The sequence below is a fragment of the Dermacentor andersoni genome, chromosome 11 (genome assembly GCF_023375885.2).
Source record: "Dermacentor andersoni chromosome 11, qqDerAnde1_hic_scaffold, whole genome shotgun sequence".
NCBI classification, from domain to species: Eukaryota; Metazoa; Arthropoda; class Arachnida; order Ixodida; family Ixodidae; genus Dermacentor; species Dermacentor andersoni.
The window spans coordinates 117729164-117750564 of NC_092824.1; the positions used below are offsets into that span (position 1 = coordinate 117729164).

Genomic DNA, 21401 nt, shown 5'->3' on the forward strand with positions numbered 1-21401 from the left:
CCACACCGCAGGGTATGCTGGTGCTGTGCATAATGCGGAAGTGCAGTAGCAGGCTCCAGCACCAGCACGGCCTACACAGAGTGTGGCCGTGGCAATGCTACCAGCCCCCCAGATGACAGCAGCCAGTGCTGCTGCGCCATCTCTGAAGGAGGGCCCATCGACCTCTGGGTTGATGATCTCCAAGGCCTTGCTTATAGAGGCAGGGCCTAACTCGAAAACATCTCGCCTAAGTGAGTGGAGGTACAGTGGCTCTCAGGAGTTGATGAACACAACTCCAAGCTAGACGGTGCAGCCAGTGCCTCGGGAACAGCTGATTCTCGTGACCGCTCCAAAAACAAACGGCGCATCATGGTGCCCAGAAAGGGCCCTGTGAGCTAATCTTTCCTTTCCAAAACATAGAGTATAACAGTATTTCAATGTGGATACATGAATACTACAGTGGAATGTGAAAGGTCTTCTTCACAATCTTGATGACATTAAAGAACTGTTATACAAACATGATCCAATGGTACTGTTTCTTCAGGAAGCACATTGAAAAGCTACAGAGACAAATTTTCTCCAGTCATATGCTACTCTTCCCAAAGACCGTGTCGAGGCTAACACATCATCCGGCAGTGTAGCCATAGCTGTCGATAAGACTTGCTTGGCAACGCTTGCCCCTTTGGACACCTCTCTAGGCAGTTGCAGTGCGAGCAATTCTGTTTAATAAATTGGTTGCTGTCAGCTCCATCGAGATATCGCCAAACTATTATGTCATCAATACAGAATTCAATGGTCTTATTGACCAGCTTTCTGAACCTTATCTTGTCATCAGGGGCTTTAATGTTCACAACAATTTGTGGGGAGACTCGCGGTATGACACGAGGGGTTGGCTGATCGAAAACTTCCTCGTGACCTCTGGTGTGCACCTATTTTACAAGAAAAATGGCACCTACTACAATCTAGCACATACTTCTTATTCTTCTATTGATCTAGTGCTTGGATCTCCCACGCCTTTTCTAAACTAGAATGGCGTGTATTCAAAAATGTGTTTGGGAGTGACCACTTCCCAATTTTACTGAATTTAAAACAGCAACAAAACTTTCCTCCACAAGTCTCTCGATGGAAGCTAGGCTCCACTGATTGGAATCATGTTAAACAATATACATACTTATCACGAGATTTTATAAGCGATTTTAGCGTTGACAACGCAGTAGCTTATTTTCCCACTTTAGTTATTGCCTCTGCAGAAAAATTCATTCTACAGACAAGTGGCCAGCCATGCGAAGGATGTGTTCCTTGGTGGAACGATGAGAGCAGAGATGAGTGAAGGAAACAAAACAAAGCTTGGGACACACTGCATCACTAACCGAATACAGAGAACCTTATCAAATTTTAAAATCATAAATCGAAGGGAAGGCAGACACGATGGCGGGCTGGAAGGTGTTTCTCTCGGGAATTAATTTCTATACACAAGAAACAAAGGCATGAAGTGTGCTCGGAGGGCTAAAGGGGCAACCAACCCTTCTATTGTTCCTGGTAAATGACCAAGGGAAGAGGTTAGAAGATCAAGCAGATGTTCTTGGGGAACATTTCGAACATGTGCCTAGCTCCACACATTATTCAGAATCATTCTTGAAATATAAAGAAATAGCAGAACATAATACATTCGACCACGAATGTGGAATAAACTAACCATGCAACGAACCTTTGAATATCGCCTAACTGAAATCTGCTCTAAACGGACGCAACAGCTCTGCACTGAGAGCTGACAAGATTATGTATGAGATCATCAAGAACCTTCATCCTGACACATAAATGATACTGCTCGTGCTTTTTAACAACATTTTGTCTGCCGGATTTTTTCGAGGTGCGTGGAAGGAATCTATATTAGTCTCAGTTTTGAAGCAGCTGGGGTAAAGGCCCATCCTCGGTAACAAGTTATTGCCTTACCATACTATAGCTCTTACCAGTTGCGTTTGCAAGCTATTTGAAAAGATGCGAAATCGCCATGTCATGGTACTTCTTGGAATCCAAAAAATTACTTACCTAATCCGTACCAATGTGGTTTTTGAGAAGGGCGGTCAACAACACACCATCTAGTGCGCGTCAAAGCATATATTAGTGATTCATTCCTTCATAAACAATACTTTTTGTTGGCGTTCCTTGACACGAAGAAGGCTTGCAACCCACATGGTGCCACGGGATCCTGCAAGACCTGTTGAGAATGAGTATTCATGGAAACATGTTCACCATTATAAAGAGCTACTTATCAAACCGAACATTCCGTGTTCGACTTGGTGATGTTTTATCCAGGCCATTTATACAGGAAGCAGGGGTACCACAGGCTGTACTTAGCTGTGCCCTTGTTTTTATAAAGATGAATTCTTTACGCTCATCAATTCAAAGGAACATGTTTTATTGTACATATGTTGACAACATGCAGGTTGGTTTTCAAATCGTGCAACCTTGCTGTCCGTGAGTGACACATTCAACTTGGCCTAAACAAAGTTAGAAATGGGCTAACAAGAATGGGTTTAAGCTAACCCTCAGAAAAGCTTTTGCATCCTTTTTAAAAAAAAAGAGAGGCCTGTTACAAGAGCCCACTATCAAACTTGACGGACAGCACTTGCCTGTGAACGCGGAACACAAGTTTTTAGACGTCATGCTCGATTTAAAACTCCTTCATCACCCACATCCAGTACCTCAAGGCTAAGTGTCTGAAAACAATGAACATACTAAATCTTTTATCACATAGAACATAAGGAAGTGACAGAAAGTGCCTAAGAAACCTGTATAATTGCTTTGTACGATCACGCCTGGATCACGGTGGTGTAGTGTACCACTCTGCCGCACTGAGCGCATTAAGGATGCTTTAACCTGTTCACCAATTAGGGATCCGCCTGGTCACAGGTGTATTCAGGACAACTCCTGTAGAAAGCCTTTGTGTAAAATGAAACGAATGGTCGCTCCATTTACGGAGGTCATATTCTAGCTTCATATATTTCCTTATCCAAACCCTGAGCATCCTTGTTACACAACCGTAAATGATATTACATTTGTACCACACCGTTCCATAATCGACCCAGAGTGAGGGAGCCCTTCTGACTTAGTGTAAGGAAGCTCAGTGAAGAAATGGATGTCCCTCTTCTAGAACATCACCTAATACTTCCAGCAAAGCGCTTATGGCCTTGACAGCGGCAGGTGATTGAATGTGACACATTGTTTATTTTGGTAACTAAGCACGACCCAGAGGCACATATTATGATTCACTTGCCAGAACTTCAGGAGCATTATGCCCGGAGTATTACACTGGTGCATCAAGATCACATGCGGGTGTGTCTTATGCAGCACTCGAGCCATCTTTCGCAGTATCCAATGTTCTGCACCCTAAAACGAGTAACTTTATGGCTGAGGCATACGCAAAACTGTCGGCTGTCAAACATATTGGGAAGACGAATACGAAAAGCATTATATACACAGATGCTTTAAGTGTTGTAAGAGCCTTAAATATGTTTCACAAATGTAAAAACCCGGTGCTGAACAATCTTTATTCATTCCTGTGTGCAACATACATGTCTAATCAGCATGTCACAATATGCCAAGTCCCTGGACGCAGAGGCATCGAGGGCAATCTCCTTGCTTCCGAAACTGCCACCTTGACGCTAACTCCTCTATATTATAAGACAAAAGGAAATGCTCCTTGTCCAGTTCTGTTTGGTTTTTAGAAAAAAGAACTCATTAACGTTACCGTTGACAATGACGGGCTGGCGGTTGAAAGGTTTCACTTTTCCCACTCTGCGTCGCCTGCGGTCTCGCGTTTCAGTAGTTTTGTTATCACGTAATGCTGCACTGGTTTTTCTGGCTTGCGAAACTCACTCCAGCTGCAAGTAGCAGAGAATGCCACATCCATGTGATGTTGCGGGATTCCTGAACGGTCCATGCCACTTGACCAAGAGCAGCTGCAGCGACGAATCCAATGCTTCGTTTTAGCTCAGTTTCTCCACAGCCATGCGTTTGCGTTCTGCGCAGAAAACTGTAGTGCCATCTATCGGGCACCGTTTTACTTACCAATGACAGCAAATGGCGGTAATAGCGTATGCGACATCACCACTCCCCAAACTGGGGTGGACGATTTGAATTGCACTGCAGGTGCAATTGAATTGCACTACCCTTCAGTCTCAATTTTCTCGTAAACTAAATGGTTTATTTGCACGAAACAAGCGCTGCGTGGTTTCTGGAATGGTATTTTAACAGTTCATGTCGACTTAGTATTTGCTTTTAGTGTCCCTTTAATTCTGAGCCTTCCACTATCACATCCTTCATACCTCAGATGTATGCTTCTTAATATTGCAAGAAGCGGACCTTTAGACTGAAATGCGCGTAAAAAAGGAATAGACAATGAACCCTCATTATAATGAAGTCATAAGGACAGGAACCATACTTCATTTTAAGTGGTATTTTGTTAAAAACGGTGAGGCTTTAAAGGGTCGATTATAGAGTGGGAAGTGCTCTACAGCAGCTGAGAAGCTTGTAAAACATATACAGAAATAGCTACGCTCGATAAAGGGGACATGACAAGGGGGAAGTTCTATCAACACCCGTGAGTAGCTGTTTTGTTTGTTGGCTGTCATCATGTGATACACTTAAGCCCAAGGAGCTGCCCCCATGCGATGTAGTGACCATCACAGCACTCTTTGCCTCTGCAGTTAGGTTGATACGAAGAAATGCAAAGGGTCGCTGCATCTGCTGCACCTTATGATCCCGTGCGGATTTCCCACTTCGCACTTCTTACTAAGTGGAGTCTGGTGCCTCTGCGCTTTCTATAATCCAGCTTAAAATACATGCACTGCAGCTGAGACACTGATATTTTGAGTAAACTGATCTCGCTATAAGGACGATTTATGCTGTACTAGCCGTGTCTCGTGTGTGCATGCTGCTTTCTTTGCATTGCATGTACTTGTTGAACCATACGTATCTCATTCACAGGTGCTGGCCGAGTGCAAGGCCATCTCCGAGACATCGCAATCTGTTTTCAAGACAGTGAGTAGGCCTTGTGTCCTTTCTTTAAGGCAGATGCTGCACGTGCAGTTTGTATTTTGCTACATTAAGCATCACGCTTTGCATGTTCGTAGTTGCAGAACTCTATACTTATTGTTACGTAGGCTATTGAGCCAGAAGCGTGTGTGTTGACATAGCTGTAGCTGAAATCCACATGCACAGACGTGGAGATTGAGCAAAAAGATAAAGTGTGAAGGGACAGGTAAAGCTGTACAGAGAAGGTCTAGGAAATACATTAGCATTGGTAGATATTAGGCAACAGGCATGTGGATGGCAGGAATCACACCTAAAAACAGACTGTTGAGAAAATAGATGAGGCTAGCTGTACATGGATGTACTAAGCAGTAAATAGGTAAGGATAATGCCAGGGAAGCCATCATCAATAATGCATTTGGTGCGAACAAGCTTTTAAGGCTTGGTAGCCATACTTCAAGTTCTACAGGTTGAGCTTAGGCGATGGCTGCCCTCTGTTCACTTTCTTGGGCATATGTTGAAATATATCAGACGTAGGCATGAGAGTGTTAGCTAGCACCACTTAAGACTCCAGTGGCAATTGGGGGACACCTTTTTAAACTGTGGGCATCACTTAGTGCATGGTCAAGCTTGTCAGAGTCCAAGCCCTTGCTATGCATTGACAAGAATAACAGGGTCTGTGGTTCCACTGATTGTTCTTGCTAATACGAGAGGTAGTTTATTTTGGAACAGTTGTCCTGTGCGTTGAACTTTGACTTTATTTGTTACGAGTGTATTGTGTAAAATTTGTGGTGACGAAGGAGATGCAATATCTGCTGATTTAGCAGCTTGACTGGCCTCAACCCTCTGATAAACAGTCAGCAAAGTACCTTAGTCATACACGTGACTGCCGCCTCTAAGCTTAAGGGAAGTAACTTTTCAATAAGCGAAGATTATTCTAAACATGTTCGTCAGGCACGAAATTCTCTGCTCGCATATGCACGGGAACGGAAAACGAAGTACACGCTTAGGTATAACAAGCTGGTGATGGGTGGGAAAATATATATTTTTGATGGCTCTAGTGGTTCTGTTCGAGAATGTACGCAATAGCAAACAACACAGCCTTCTTCCCGATTTACTAGAAATAGACCCGAACAACTTTCTTTTATTGTCGTAAACTGTCGAAGCCTGAAGAATAAAACTAATGATTTTGCAGGCCTTCTATCGATATCAAAGCCTGACATTGTTATCGCTACCGAATCCTGGCTAGACTCTGACATTGCGGATTCTGAGGTATTTCCATCAGACTATGCTGCATATAGAAAGGACCGAAATGCGCGGGGAGGGGGGTGTTTGTTCTAGTTCGGGACACAATTGAAAGTGCACCATTTCTTCCAGCTGACGATACCTCAGAGTCTGTATGGTGCAGACTATGCTTTTCAGATGGGAGCGCCCTTATTGTTGGTTCTTTCTACAGACCACCAAATTTGAACACTGTTGAACCATTTATCAGCCTTTCAAGGTCACTCTCAGTCCTGTCATCTGAAACGATAATTCTTGGTGGTGATTTTAACATGCCAGATGTTGAATGGCGTGACCTATGTCCTGTACAGAATAATAGGTCATTGCTTCAGTCTGCACTGTGCGAGCTAATAATGACCTATGGGCTCTTCCAGTTCGTTGATTTTCCTACTCGTTTTGGATGTACAGACGGAAATGTGTTAGACTTGGTCTTTAGTAACCATAAAGATATCATAGACTTCATTGTACCAGTACCAGGGATTAGTGACCATGAAGTAGTTGCAGGTACTATTCGTTGCAGAAAAATAGAATTTACCAAAATGCGGCCGAAAAAGGTATTCTTTTATGAAAGGGGTAATTATGAGGCTATTTCTAATGAGTTAAATGATTTCCTGCCTATATTTGCGCATTACAGTTCATTTAGTAGCATCGACAGTCTGTGGGCCATATTCAGGGATAAACTGCTTGCATTGACCTCAGATTTCGTTCCGTCTAAGGTGGTTTCGACTAAGCGCCGCAAGGATAAACCCTGGATTAATAAGGATTTACGTTCATCAATTCAGAAAAAATCCCGAACTTACAAAATATATTGGAAAACTAAAAACCCAAGCATGTACAAAAAGCTAAGGGATATCAGCACAAAACTTAAAAGCGAATTGAAGGTTGCGAAGGATGCATATCTACAAGCCTTAGCAGATAAACTAAAAACAAATCCCAAGGAGGTCTGGCGGTATATTAAGAGCAACAAGAAGGATGACACTGGCATCCCGGCCATCACAAATGATGGTAACCTAATTAAAGAGGACAAAGGAAAAGCAGAAGTATTCAACAAGTATTTTCATTCAGTTTTTACAAAGCCATGTAGCATTGCTATTTCTTACACACCGACACCATTACCGGAAATGGAAAGCGTTGCCGTGAGCAAGGAAGGAGTGGAGGCTTTGTTGTTTAACCTAAACCTGCATTCAGCTCATGGACCCGATGGAATTTCTAATCATGTTTTGAAACAATGTTCGAGACAGATAGCGCCTTTCTTAGCAATATTATTCAACAAGTCACTAGATAATCAAAAACTGCCGGAAGATTGGAAGACAGCCAACGTGACTCCGATATTTAAAGAAGGTGATCGTACACACGTAGGCAATTACAGGCCGATATCTTTAACTTCCGTTTGCTGTAAGACTCTCGAACATGTCCTGTACTCTAATCTGATGAAACATTTTCAAACAAATAACTTTTTCACTTCGGCTCAGCATGGGTTCCGCTCTGGTTTTTCGTGCGTAACACAACTAGCCGAATTCACTCATGACATTGCACTCGGCCTGGACCACGGTGAACAGATAGATGCACTCTTTCTTGATCTGCGGAAAGCATTTGATGTCGTCCCGCACAATCTACTTTGCTTAAAATTATCATTCCTAGGCCTTCCTGAACATATTTTTGGCTGGATAAAGGATTATTTACACCTGCGCAAACAGCAAGTTGTTCTTAATGGGGTAAACTCGGCTCCAATGCACGTGCTATCGGGAGTGCCTCAAGGCTCTGTGCTTGGGCCTCTTTTGTTCCTAGTTTATATTAATGATTTAGAAGTAGGCCTTAATTCAACAGTTAGACTGTATGCCGACGACTGCGTCATGTATCGTGCAGTGAAATGTTATGCCGATATGTCTGTCTTACAGGACGACCTTGAAAAAGTTTCTATTTGGTGCAAGCGGTGGCAGATGACTCTGAATACTGGTAAATGCTACCATGTGCAGTTTACAAAGAAAAAGAAAAAATTCCCCAGTTCCTATTGCCTAAATAATATTGCACTCAGTACCACTAAGGATGTTCAGTACCTCGGAGTTACATTTTCTGAAACGCTTGACTGGACTAATCATGTTAACTCAATTAGCGCGAAAGCTTACCGTCTTCTTCACTTTTTCCGACGAAATTTTAAGCATTCTCCTTCATCACTGAAGGCAACCTTGTATTTAACAAACATCAGGCCTATTCTAGAATATGCATGCGTTATCTGGGATCCATACACTAAAAACCTCACAGAAAAAATAGAACGCGTCCAAAAGCAAGCAGCACGCTTCGTAACAGGAAATTATAATTTTACTACCAGAGGGTCCAGAATAAGGGAAGGGTTGGGTTGGAAAACTCTTTCTTCACGCAGGAAAATCCTAAGATTGAAATTCCTTTACAATATATATAAAAGTAAAACTGGTATCGACAAAACACTGTTCATCAAGGAGCCGCATTACGTTTCATCTAGGAGAGACCACGCTAACAAAATTAGAACTTATCAGTGCCGTACCAATGTGTTAAAGTATTCATTTTTTCCTAACACGATTAGCGATTGGAATGAGCTCCCTAATGAAGTGATGGCAGCTTCTAGTTTTGAAAATGCTATTGAGAGTCATATTCTTTGATTGTTCTGTTATTCATCTCTGCACATACGCAACTTTTTTTTCTGTTTTGTTAGTTAGTTACTTTGTCACTCACTTTGTTTTGTACTTTGTTAGTTTCTATTCCGCTTTTGCGAATTTCAGTGCTTAAACTATGTTCTATTTACTGATGTATTCTTTTGATGTTGGTGAATATGTTTCCATTGTCATCATCATCATCATCATCATCATCAGCCTGATTACGCCCACTGCAGGGCAAAGGCCTCTCCCATACTTCTCCAACTACCCCGGTCATATACTAATTGTGGCCATGTTGACCCTCCAAACTTCCTAATCTCATCTGCCCACCTAACTTTCTGTCGCCCCCTGCTACGCTTCCCTTCCCTCGGAATCCAGTCCGTAACCCTTAATGACCATCGGTTATCTTCCCTCCTCATTACATGTCCTGCCCATGCCCATTTCTTTTTCTTGATTTCACCTAAGATGTCATTAACGCGCGTTTGTTCCCTCACCCAATCTGCTCTTTTCTTATCCCTTAACGTTACACCTATCATTTTTCTTTCCATAGCTCGTTGCGTCGTCCTCAATTTAAGTAGAACCCTTTTCGTAAGCCTCCAGGTTTCTGCCCCGTACGTGAGTACTGGTAAGACACAGCTGTTATACACTTTTCTCTTGAGGGATAATGGCAACCTGCTGTTCATGATCTGCGAATGCCTGCCAAACGCACCCCAGCCCATTCTTATTCTTCTGATTATTTCACTCTCATGATCTGGATCAGCAGTCACTACCTGTCCTAAGTAGATGTATTCTCTTACCACTTCCAGTGCCTCGCTACCTATCGTAAACTGCTGTTCCCTTCCGAGACTGTTAAACATTACTTTAGTTTTCTGCAGATTCATTTTTAGTCCCACCCTTCTGCTCTGCCTCTCCAGATCAGTGAGCATGCATTGCAGTTGGTCCCCTGAGTTACTAAGCAAGGCAATATCATCAGCGAAGCGCAAGTTACTAAGGTATTCTCCATTTACTCTTATCCCCAATTCTTCCCAATCCAGGTCTCTGAATACCTCCTGTAAACACGCTGTGAATAGCATTGGAGAGATCGTATCTCCCTGCCTGACGCCTTTCTTTATTGGGATTTTGTTGCTTTCTTTATGGAGGAGTACAGTGGCTGTGGAGCCGCTATAGATATCTTTCAGTATTTTTACATACAGCTTGTCTACACCCTGATTCCGCAATGCCTCCATGACTGCTGAGGTTTCGACTGAATCAAACGCTTTCTCGTAATCAATGAAAGCTATATATAATGGTTGGTTATATTCCGCACATTTCTCTATCACCTGATTGATAGTGTGAATATGATCTATTGTTGAGTAGCCTTTACGGAATCCTGCCTGGTCCTTTGGTTGACGGAAGTCTAAGGTGTTCCGGATTCTATTTGCAATTACCTTAGTAAATACTTTGTAGGCAACGGACAGTAAGCTGATCGGTCTATAATTTTTCAAGTCTTTGGCGTCGCCTTTCTTATGGATTAGGATTATGTTAGCGTTCTTCCAAGATTCGGGTACGCTCGAGGTTTTGAGGCATTGCGTATAGAGGCTGGCCAGTTTTTCTAGAACAATCTGCCCACCATCCTTCAGCAAATCTGCTGTTACCTGATCCTCCCCAGCTGCCTTCCCCCTTTGCATAGCTCCCAAGGCGTTCTTTACTTCTTCCGGCGTTACTTCTGGGATATCGAATTCCTCTAGATTATTCTCTCTTCCATTATCATCGTGGGTGCCACTCGTACTGTATAAATCTCTATAGAACTCCTCAGCCACTTGAACTATCTCATCCATATTAGTAATGATATTGCCGGCTTTGTCTCTTAGCGCATACATCTGATTCTTGCCAATTCCTAGTTTCTTCTTCACTGCTTTTAGGCTTCCTCCGTTCCTGAGAGCTTGTTCAATTCTATCCATGTTATACTTCCTTATGTCAGCTGTCTTACGCTTGTTGATTAACTTCGAAAGTTCTGCCAGTTCTATTCTAGCTGTAGGGTTAGAGGCTTTCATACATTGGCGTTTCTTGATCAGATCTTTCGTCTCCTGCGATAGCTTACTGGTATCCTGTCTAACTGAGTTACCACCGACTTCTATTGCACACTCCTTAATGATGCCCACAAGATTGTCGTTCATTGCTTCAACACTAAGATCCTCTTCGTGGCTTAAAGCCGAATACCTGTTCTGTAGCTTGATCTGGAATTCCTCTATTTTCCCTCTTAGCGCTAACTCATTGATCGGCTTCTTATGTACCAGTTTCCTCCGTTCCCTCCTCAGGTCTAGGCTAATTCGAGTTCTTACCATTTTGTGGTCACTGCAGCGCACCTTACCGAGCACGTCCACATCTTGTATGATGCCAGGGTTAGCGCAGAGTATGAAATCTATTTCATTTCTAGTCTCGCCGTTCGGGCTCCTCCATGTCCACTTTCCATTGTGACCACCTGTATTTTAACCCCCCTACGATAATGCCGTACAGGCGATGTAGGTATACCGAATAAATAAATAAATATGTGCAAATGCATATAACAAACTAACTTGAGCAGGACAGGAACATAATGAGCAGGTTGGAATGAAGCCAAAGGAAGCGCCCAGAGATTGATGTCATTAGACAACAAAAATGTCCTCCTTTGATATAAGACGGAGGGAATTTTCTGATAAATTGTATTTGTTGAGTGGCGGTGGCAAAAAAAATATTCTATCAACTAGTGTCCATAGTTTGTACATGTCCTTGGAACATGCCAGTATTCACTGCGTCAAATGAAGCAAATAAACATAATTTACCATAAATTTGTAGTAATTGCAGTTTAAGACATTGTTTATGAAGCTCTGCCTTAGAAGTACATTAGAGTTGATAGCTATAAAATACTATGGCTTTTTCAAATCGGTGAGGTCAGTGCCTCCAAGTAAAGAGCCCAACCCAAGTCTCATATTCTTTATTTAAGTGAAATGTTCTTGAATGATAGGGCGTGATATGCTCAGCAACTTTGCAGTTAGTTAGTTTGCTAGCATCAAGGGTGTTGGGCAGTGCTGCCAGGAAGTTAGGTGAAGCTCACTATTGGGTGTTCCTGTGGCTTGAACACAAAGATTGCGTTCATGGAACCCTTGGGTTTGCCCAAACCCAGTTTGAGACCCTTTGATTATGGCACAGCATATTTGTACATAGTACTTGAGGCATGCTGTGCCCAGTTGTTTGTGATGCGATTTTCATTTAGCTAAATATTGCAATAATAGGCATGCCTAAACCTGATCTCGCTCCACAGTTGAATGAGCTGTACCAGACCATGAAAAGTTTCTCCGAGGACCTGAATGGCATGTGCGCAGCTGTTGGTCTCAAAGGCAAGAAGGCCGAGAAGGTGAGTTGGTGGTTGTCAGCATTCAAGTTCACCCCTTCTGCTTTTGTTTCAATGTGAGAGCATTCTTAGCTTACTTTAGCCACATTGGGTCTATCTATCCATCCAACCGTCCATCCATCCATTCTCCTTACACAGCACCTCAATGAAAAAAGAAATCAACATTTCTCTATGCTGGGCAGAATCAAGCACAGCAGCCCAACACTGTAGCGAAGCACCATAAATGACCGTGGGCAGTGAGGGATTAATTCTTAGCGTTAACACACACCGGCGCAATGAATCAGGGAGGCCATGCAAAAGGAGAGACTTCATGCAGACTTAACAGACACACTGCTACATGGCGTAGCGTATCCAAAGGGAAGCGCAAGAGAGGAGCCTGGAAGCAGTACATGGCTCATATGTGACATGTTTTGGCTGTGCTAGTACGTTGTGTCATCGCTATATTGCTTGAGTGCTAATCGAATTAACGTCGACAGTCATTGTGGGATGGGTTCTGCCAGAATGCTTTGTATTTTACTTTCAAGCAAATATTTATGTGTATCTGTATGATTTTCTCCCCACCACTCTTCCTGAAAAGGCTACTGAGCATTTCCTATGGAATGCCAGCATCGTAGAGTCAAGGATGGACATGCTTCGTAAAGTGGATAAAGAAAGCCATGCCTGCATGAAACAGGTTGGTTTAATTTCTTGTTATTTGCATTATTTGTGTAAGTAAGTGCTTTAATATAACAGTACTAATGCAATTGCGGCCGTTTCTCGAAAACTGGCCCAGTTAACAGACATCTATGATGAATAGCACAAGCTAGAGCTGACGGAATTCTATCTCCTTTTCTTTTTTTTCTTTTTTTCCGTCTGTTCCAGTTTCTATTATCTTATGCAAATGGAAATATGGGGGATATTTAGATATTTTTCATAGAACTGCCAAAATACCATAGTATCTAGGAGATGCATTGAGAAATTGTTTCTCTTATCCCAACAGCAGCGGATTGCTCAGTGATATATCAAATGAAATAAACTAACATCTTGCCCTCACCAAGTACACCCTGCTAATTGGGCTATCTTGGTTTGTATTTTGCACTTGCACTTTTCCACGACTGTGCATTGCTGCATCAACTACTACAATTTCTGTTTAATTTGTTTCTCCCTTCTCTTGCATGTACCACGTTCAGGTTCTTCGACTTGGGCAGACTGCAAGACGGCTTTATCAGCGAGAACGAGAGGGGTCGTCATCGCGCACACAGTCTGCATCATCTTCTACAGGAAGCACGCTCTCTCCACCAGGGGCCAATACTCTGGGCTGCCCACACCCGCCTCCACCAACGCCGACCTCTCCAGGAGGTAGCGACACCCGAATACGAGGCATCCTCAAAAAGACATCGAACCACCCTCCGCCTCTGAGCTCTCTGGAGGCCATTGGAGCCATTGACAATTCCAGCGGAGGCGAGCCACTTCTCACTCCTTCACCGTCGCCTCGGGTGAAACAGGCGCCGAACCCTCCAGAGCTTGGCACATCGCTCTAGTCGTCGTAGCAGCTCTGTGCCCCTCCTCGAACTATGCTGTGAAGTGCAGCGAGGTCTCTAAGTCATCCACACGCTTGATGTCTGAAATGTTTGTCAGATGACAGAATGGTAGTCGCACACATTTAGAAAAATCCAGCTGTGCTGCTTACAAGGCTCATCAGCATGTTCAGTCATGTTGCATTGTGTGAGCTTGGTAAACAGGTGAATCCAAGATGTGGCACTTGATCTCTCGGCAAGGCTACCTTCTCCCTACTTACCATGCAAAGTTTGTGAAGCTGCCAGCTTGTAAGGGTGTAGAACCATGTCTCTCAGTTGATGTAGAGCTTGTTGCATCTTAAGAGCAGTTTAAGAGGAAAGGTGCCACTATAAGTGCGCACATTCAATCATGACTTGGCTTGTGCTCTCAGCAAGTGTTCACATCCACTAAAAACATACATTCTGGAGCTGTGGCCATTGTGAAGAACACGTTTCCAGCTGTCACAGCTGCGTTTTAAGAATGCAGCATAGTGCTAGTCAAACCGAAATGACTGTGTTGAACTCAGTCGTAATTTACAACAGCTGTGTGCACACTGATGTGTAGGGAGTAGCCAGTAGATGAACTACTTTATGCACAAACGTAGACTTTTCTTTAAAGTCCATGTGCTAGTCTCATTTCCAAGGTCATCACGGCCAGTGTAGCACTAGAGGAGGTCAGTTTTTGGTTAAAGAATAGCTGAAGATCATTACATGGGTGTCTCTGCAGTTCTGTGCAGCCTGGTTGAATCTGAATTTGTAGACAAGGGAATGAAGAGATGGGGAAAGTGGAATTTAAGGCTAATTCAGGCGATGCTACATTCTGCGTTTTGAAGCAACCTGACCCTAAGTTGGTGCAACTCATCCTATTGTAAACTACTGCTTTGTCACCACCTATTACAAACGTCAGCTGACCATCATGTATGAGCTTATTCATCTGTCATAGAAACATCCTGACACAAAGACTACTTTATTGTGTGCATAACCAAGAAACCATTCCTAGCACTTGGCCTTCCTTCTGCTGCACCGAACTACAGAGCTGTAATGTTAAGCTTGTGTGCCTGGTGCACAGATGCAGCTGCTGCTACATAGTGCACAACGATGTGTGCATCTCTGTATGCATCACCTGGGCCAATGGTGTTGAGGTGCCTTTTACATCCATGTTGAGTTGCATGGACCTTCGACATGGGGCTAGCTCATGTTCTTCAGAGAGGATACGTTAATAGCACCAATTTGAGTGTCGAACACAGTGACACAAACAAGGCTACTCCACATTCGTGGGCATAGCATTGTCATGACCTCTGCAGGACAGTCATAGTCAATGTGCCGCTACTTTCTGTAAATGCGGTTCACAGATTGCTATGCTTGCCATGGCATCTCGGCAGGCTTGCCTTGAGTCATCAATGTGTACATAGTCGAAACATAAATAAGATATGTCATTCCTGAGACCATAACTAAACTTTAAGAGTGCTTGGCTATGGCAGAAAAGCCTGCCGCTGTCAAGAAAGAGAGGGCCTTGCACAGCTAACTTGGATGCTGGGCTACCTGCGGAGAGTCTGTACATATTGGGTAACCGACCAGTGTTCACCTTCTTGCTTTAACTTATTGTGGAGAAAGAGGAGGATCTTCTTTCTTTTTCCCGAGTGTTAATAGAATCCATCAGAGTGACAGTGGTTTTCTGAATCGCCACTAGCTAGTTTTGTTGTGGGGTACACTATGTTGTTGTTTGGCTGTTGTCAATACAGTAGACTGAGCTCAAGCTATACTTTTGACTTGCAGAGAAAAAAAAATCTCAAAACTGGAGAAAGCTCTTTTGCTCGTATTGCAGAGAGGCAACAAGGAACACAAATCTCTCGTAGCGTTTGCTGCAGCTGCTTTGTGATAGAGTAACACATGGAATGTTGCGCATAATCTGCATTGTTGAACTGTGGTCAATAAAAGCCTGCAGCATAATGTGTGTGCTTTATGCTGCAAGGTCACAAAGGTACTGTGGCAAGACTAGGATATTGTTAGGTGGTACTTCAGTTGTCCTGAAAGAATAATGCTGCTATCTGCACTTGATTGTGTGCCATTGGAGCAGAGAAAATACTGCCTAAAGGATATGGACAAATGAATTAATGAGACACATACTGGTTGACTTGCAACCGATTTGCTTTGGAATTTGTGATGACTACATACCAGGCAAGGCAGCTCACTGTGCGTGCCAGCCTTTAAAAGCAACAATAAAACGAACCAAAATTCTCAATGTTTTGATAGACTAACAAAACATTCCCAGCATTTCGGTTATCTAGCCCACAGGTGAAACTTTTGCTAATTCTCGTTGAGGAGCAAATCGATGCAGAGCTGAGACACCTGTCCTTTAAGCTTGATACGTTCTTGCTGCCCAAGATGTGCACTGTTTTTCATGGTATAAGAATGGCCTCAACCTTTGACATAAACTTGTTTTGAATTAGTGCAGTACATATTTATCCTGTTTCATCATTTCTCCATGTCTGCTGCATGCTACTTTATTTACTCGGAAGAGTGCTGGAAGCTTGAAGAACATGTGTTAACAGTCTCTCATGTTTTTGGCAGTATGTTGTTTGGATAGGTCTTTTCCAAGTGGAAATGCAGGTGTTATGAAAAGAAGAATGCAGGCAAGGCTTTTATTCTTGCTTGACAACATGATGGAGCTCTGTTCCAGTGGCTCCAGGTTGTTCGAAATTGGCAAGGTCAAAGAAAACACATACAAGTACCATTTTCCTAGTAGTTGGACTGCCCTCGAGTGGCCGTGCTTTATTTTTTCGCTGTCTTTGTTTGAAGTAGTTAATTGCATGCATGCACCATAGCTGAAGAGTTAAGCCTTTTTACACCTTTTTGTCAGCCTGATCAAGGTGCTCCACAATCCCAATCCCGACACTGCGTTTACATGCAGATGTCACCGTTCCGAAGAGCTTGCTTTTTGCCAGCTAGTGCACAGTTTGTCACAAGAAATTTCCCGCTTGCTCATAATGGGCAAGTTTGATAATGTTAACTCAGTGCATGTTAGCATAAGGAGCCTTGTGTAGTTGTGCAATTGTTCTGTCCGAGCCAAGGCTTTTGACTTGTGTTTGCTGCTAGAACTATGCAGATAATTATAAATACTATTAATGGAACACAATTGTGCTTTTTGTTGCATTGTTATTGTATGTAGAGTTTATATTACTGACACGAGAGGAAGTATTCACAGCCTTGCACACTTGACTCATAAGTTAACTGTTGCAGAGATGTTAAGCTTGCTGTCAGAAAATGTTTTTTCTCTGCAACTTGCAGTGCCTGGCATTCTGTGCCAGCAGTACCCTCACGTGGGCACCACTTGGCATTGGTAGTGGCACTTGTTGGATTTGTTGAAAAGACGCTGTCCTAGAGCAAAGTCGTATATAGCTGTTGACAGCTTCTTACTCTAGAAACGTAAGTAAACTCAAGAGTAATCTTGTTGGTGTAATCTGGATAATGGAGCGGTATCACGAGTCTGTAATGCTTGAGTTTTTTGCTGTGATAATTGGAAATGGAGGCAGAAGCACTCAGGCCTCTGAAATACAATGCCATCTGCTGTTCAGTATCACTCAGCAAAGCTTTCTTCTAGCTACCAAGTGTTTTACTTAAAGTTAGGAAGTGCTGACTTATACATTCCAATTACACTAACTTGTGAGAAAGGGCAGTGCTTTGGTGGTTAGAGGTCTGCAAGGGAGCATGTAAAAAATTACCACTCAACAGCAATTAGTTTAGTGAGTGTACTTGGTTACAAAGTAAAATCATTGGATTAAATAATTTAATGCTTGCTATGTAAAGTAAGTTTTTAAAGAATTTTGTTCTATATCAGGCAGGACTCATTGTTTGCTTGCATGCTTGCTGTCTATATGGTTGCTGTGTGTCAGCGAGAAAATATATTTTTTTTTAATCTCGCGACAGCTGTGCAGTTGAATGCTAGGTATTGAAAAAAGTGTAGGGTGGTTACCTATGAGGCAATCCTGTACTTACCAGTGTTTGCATTGCTTCTTTGTTGAAATAAAATTTCAGCAATGGGGGTGGGGGGGGGGGGGGGGGGAGCCCAAACTTAAATTTTAACTCTTATTGGAATATGTAAAATCACACCAGCAAACAATGAGGCCCACTGAATGCTAATCTATGTCACCATGTTTGCACATAACAGAACATTTATGTGACTATGATATGGACAGGTCTTTTAATGGCTCAGCTTTTTTCTCTCTTGTTGTTAAAATACAAACATTTCTGGTAACACTGGCATTTAGCACTAAATAAGAATTTATGTGGTGTCTTTCAAAAGCATTGCTGAAATGCAAGAGTGCTGTTAAGTCATTAGAAGCTTGTGTTGTTTCCTTTTGTGAGACACTCTACATCTGTTAGTTCAGCAGTACACTGAATGCCAGTGTCCTGGAGCTGTATCTTATAACAGTCCTTTTCCTTCCGTTCAATTCTCTTCCTTTTGTCTCTCGCACTGACTACTGATTATCCCAAAAATGGCACATGCACAGGCCAATGACAACTATGCTAATTGAAGTAATTGTGATTTGCCAATCAGCATATGATGGGCAGGTGACAAAATGACGCATGAGTCAGTGATGAAATGCAGAAAGAATGGGATTGGGTAAAAATCTTAACAAAATCTGGTCCTTGCTACTCAAGATCAGAAAGATTTTTTTTTTTCCATGAAGCTTGTCTCTGCAGCATAGTTAAAAAATAATTGCTGTTCATGCTAATGCTTCACTGTGCCACAAATCCTGGCCATGCGTAATTATGCATTTACTTGGCCATTTTCATCATGCATATACTTCGAAAATGAGCAATGCTCTCAGTGCTGTAATAAGTTATAACCAGGTAAAGGGAAGCTGAAGTGGTTTTATACAATGCCACCACAACATTATTTACTAGTTGTGATAATGTCGATGTGAAATTAGCTTGAGTTTCTCTGGTCAAATTTATAATGTAACAGCAGGGCTTAAAAAAAAGGCGGGGGAGGGATGTCAGCATACATACTACCTCATGCAAGTCCTGTGTGAGGTTCGAGAATGATTGTGGTGGAGTTTGCACTCCCAGCAATGTTGTCACTTGATACGCTTGCCTTTGGGAATAGATATTAACATTGATGTCATTACTGCAGTTTCGAATGCATGATTTATTTTGACATTTTTCTGAACCTTTAGCACTTTTCGCTCTTGTAACCATGTGGACATACACTGTGTGCACAGGTTGCCGAAAAACTTCGTCAGAGCTTGGCAAATCTTTTCCATAAGGCTCTTCAGCTTCCCTTTAGAGCTTTATACTGCTGTTGAACCGTCCGACATTGAGCATAACATTTACTGACTTCAAGCTGTGAAATTTGACTTCTTGCATTGTTGTGTTGCTCACTGAATCTCCAGCATGATTAACATGTAAAAGTGTGGGAGTGGATTGCCACAGCATCAAGAAAGCTTTTTCTATGTTATGTGTCACATGTGTTCATGTTCTCAAGGCCTTGAGTGACAGCTTTTGGCTTGTGATTCAAGGCGCCATCTCTTGCGTATCTTTCAACCACATTGGGTCCAGTGCTGCCATCTGCATTTTTACAGTATCCATTAGATATGATTGGCTGGCAAGAATTTCTTAGTTGTTTTTACATGAACAACCAGAGGCACTGAGCAGGCCTGTGGACATCATGGACTTGAGAATAGTAAATGATTATTGTAAACAGTGATTGCTTTATCATGTTGTTAATACAAGTTCATGATCAGTGTGAAAAAAAAAAAAGGTTAAAAAGCCAGGTTGGGAGGACTGTCCTGCTTAAGGTTAAAAATCATGTATTTTTCCTGCATCTTGGCAAACTGTGTACATTTGAGACATTAGTAGTTGAGGGCACTACTTGTATAATATGGTGACACTCTGTCCCTTGGCATTTTTCTTTTTTTGTCTTCAAGTGGCATTGTTGCCACAAGTACACTTCATACTGCTCTTAGATGAAACACCTAATTTTCTGTGTCACAGAAACACCACACAACATTGTGGAAACTAAAGCATGTAACTGACAGTCGGAAGCCATCTGCCCTTTATGATTGCTGACGGCATATTTTTCAATACGCCAGCTACCCAATCATGCCTACTGTGGCAGCCTGCCAACCTGCCAATCAGATGGTTGATTGTATGCTGACTGGTGCCTTTGCTTTTTCCTGCTATGCAGGACTATGCAGTCTGGCTGACTAACTCTAGCTTGCACAATGCAGAAGCCAGCGCAGTATGAAGTGTATTTGACTGAGATTTGGTACACATTCAGAGTAAAATTAGCATCCAAACTATTGCTGTTTTCTTTGACAGAAGTGATCCATACCGTGCACTAAGCAGAAATATGTCACAAAAGGGGCTGATTTGGAGGCATTCTTGTCTTGTGTGTGCTCTGCTAATTGCATGTTCTCGTGCATACCACATATGTTTACCAGCATGAAATTTGGAATTTCGCTTGTCTGTTCAAAACCAGGTTTTACAGATTGAGGAAAGCAGACCGGTTCTCAGAGCCAAAATTGAAGCCAGAACTGGACCTCGGACACAAGATGCCTGTCATTCACACAACTGTTTCTCCACTCCACTCAGACTGTCTGATGGTTCTTAGGGAATCTCAAATGTAGTGTAATATGGAGGATATGTGGGAGTACATCTAGTGGAGAAATACCAAAGTGGCAGCACTGAGACTTGCATGTTTAATGCAGTAATTGCGCTCAAGCTGTTCATTCCATTTTGTTTATATTCCTCTCTACTTCTGCCTTCAGTGCAAAGTGTGCTTTTGTCCAATGAATGTGACTGAGTAGAGTTGCCTACAGTTCCTGCAAAAGAGTTTAACTAGTCTGTTGTTCCTCAGCTTTTTATTTTTCTTGGTATGTTTCAAGCTGTTCAATGCAAAGTGACATAATGATGTTGCAAGAGTACCTTTAACACTTTAACTGAAAGTGTGTTCTGTCAGTGTATGCCAGTGTTTTATTAAAGGAAAGCAGTTACCGTTAACCTTGCGCCATGACCTAAATAACAGAATTTCCACTTTTGATGGGCACGAATTGTGCCAGTTTTTTCTTCTTCTTTTTCATTGCCCGTGAGCATTGCATGCTCGCACTTGTGGACAATTAATTCTCCGTTAAGCAGAAATGCATGTGATGTTCATTCTCATTCCAATATGCATCCTGGCATTGCAGTCAGGTGTTCATAATTAGCATGTTATCTGCGCATTCAGCCAAATAAATGTTATGATAAAAAATATATATGTTGCACACTTACACGAAGAAGATGCCTTTCTACTAAGCCTGCTTGCTACTTGGATGTTCATCTACAATTATACGTGGTTGACAGCCAAGGTTGAGGTTTGAAAATTTCGCCCCACGAGATAACTGGCTTTCTCAGTAAAGCGATTGACTTTTTCATGTGGCGATGAGCTAGTAAGGAGAACCTCATTCATACGTTTTGGAAAGAAAACGTACGATCAGAAGTCACTAAATATTCGGCACTCGCGGCTGTAGTTGATACCTTCGCTATGCGAAGCGTTGCAGCAAAAGAACCCGAGGCGCGCATAGTAGTTTT

The 21401-nt window shown here is 42.5% G+C and overlaps 1 protein-coding gene across 1 annotated transcript in view; it reads left to right on the forward strand.

Annotated features, from left to right (window-relative positions):
* The window catches only part of LOC126539300 (inactive phospholipase C-like protein 1), a 166949-nt gene extending 145866 nt beyond the window's left edge, over positions 1–21083 (forward strand). The window contains exons 25-28 of the mRNA XM_055075333.1: positions 4969–5022; positions 12205–12297; positions 12872–12967; positions 13464–21083. Coding sequence (XP_054931308.1) covers positions 4969–5022; positions 12205–12297; positions 12872–12967; positions 13464–13814 — 594 coding nt within the window. The 3' untranslated portion in view covers positions 13815–21083. The remainder of the gene's footprint in view (positions 1–4968; positions 5023–12204; positions 12298–12871; positions 12968–13463) is intronic.
* The last annotated feature ends 318 nt before the right edge of the window (positions 21084–21401 follow it).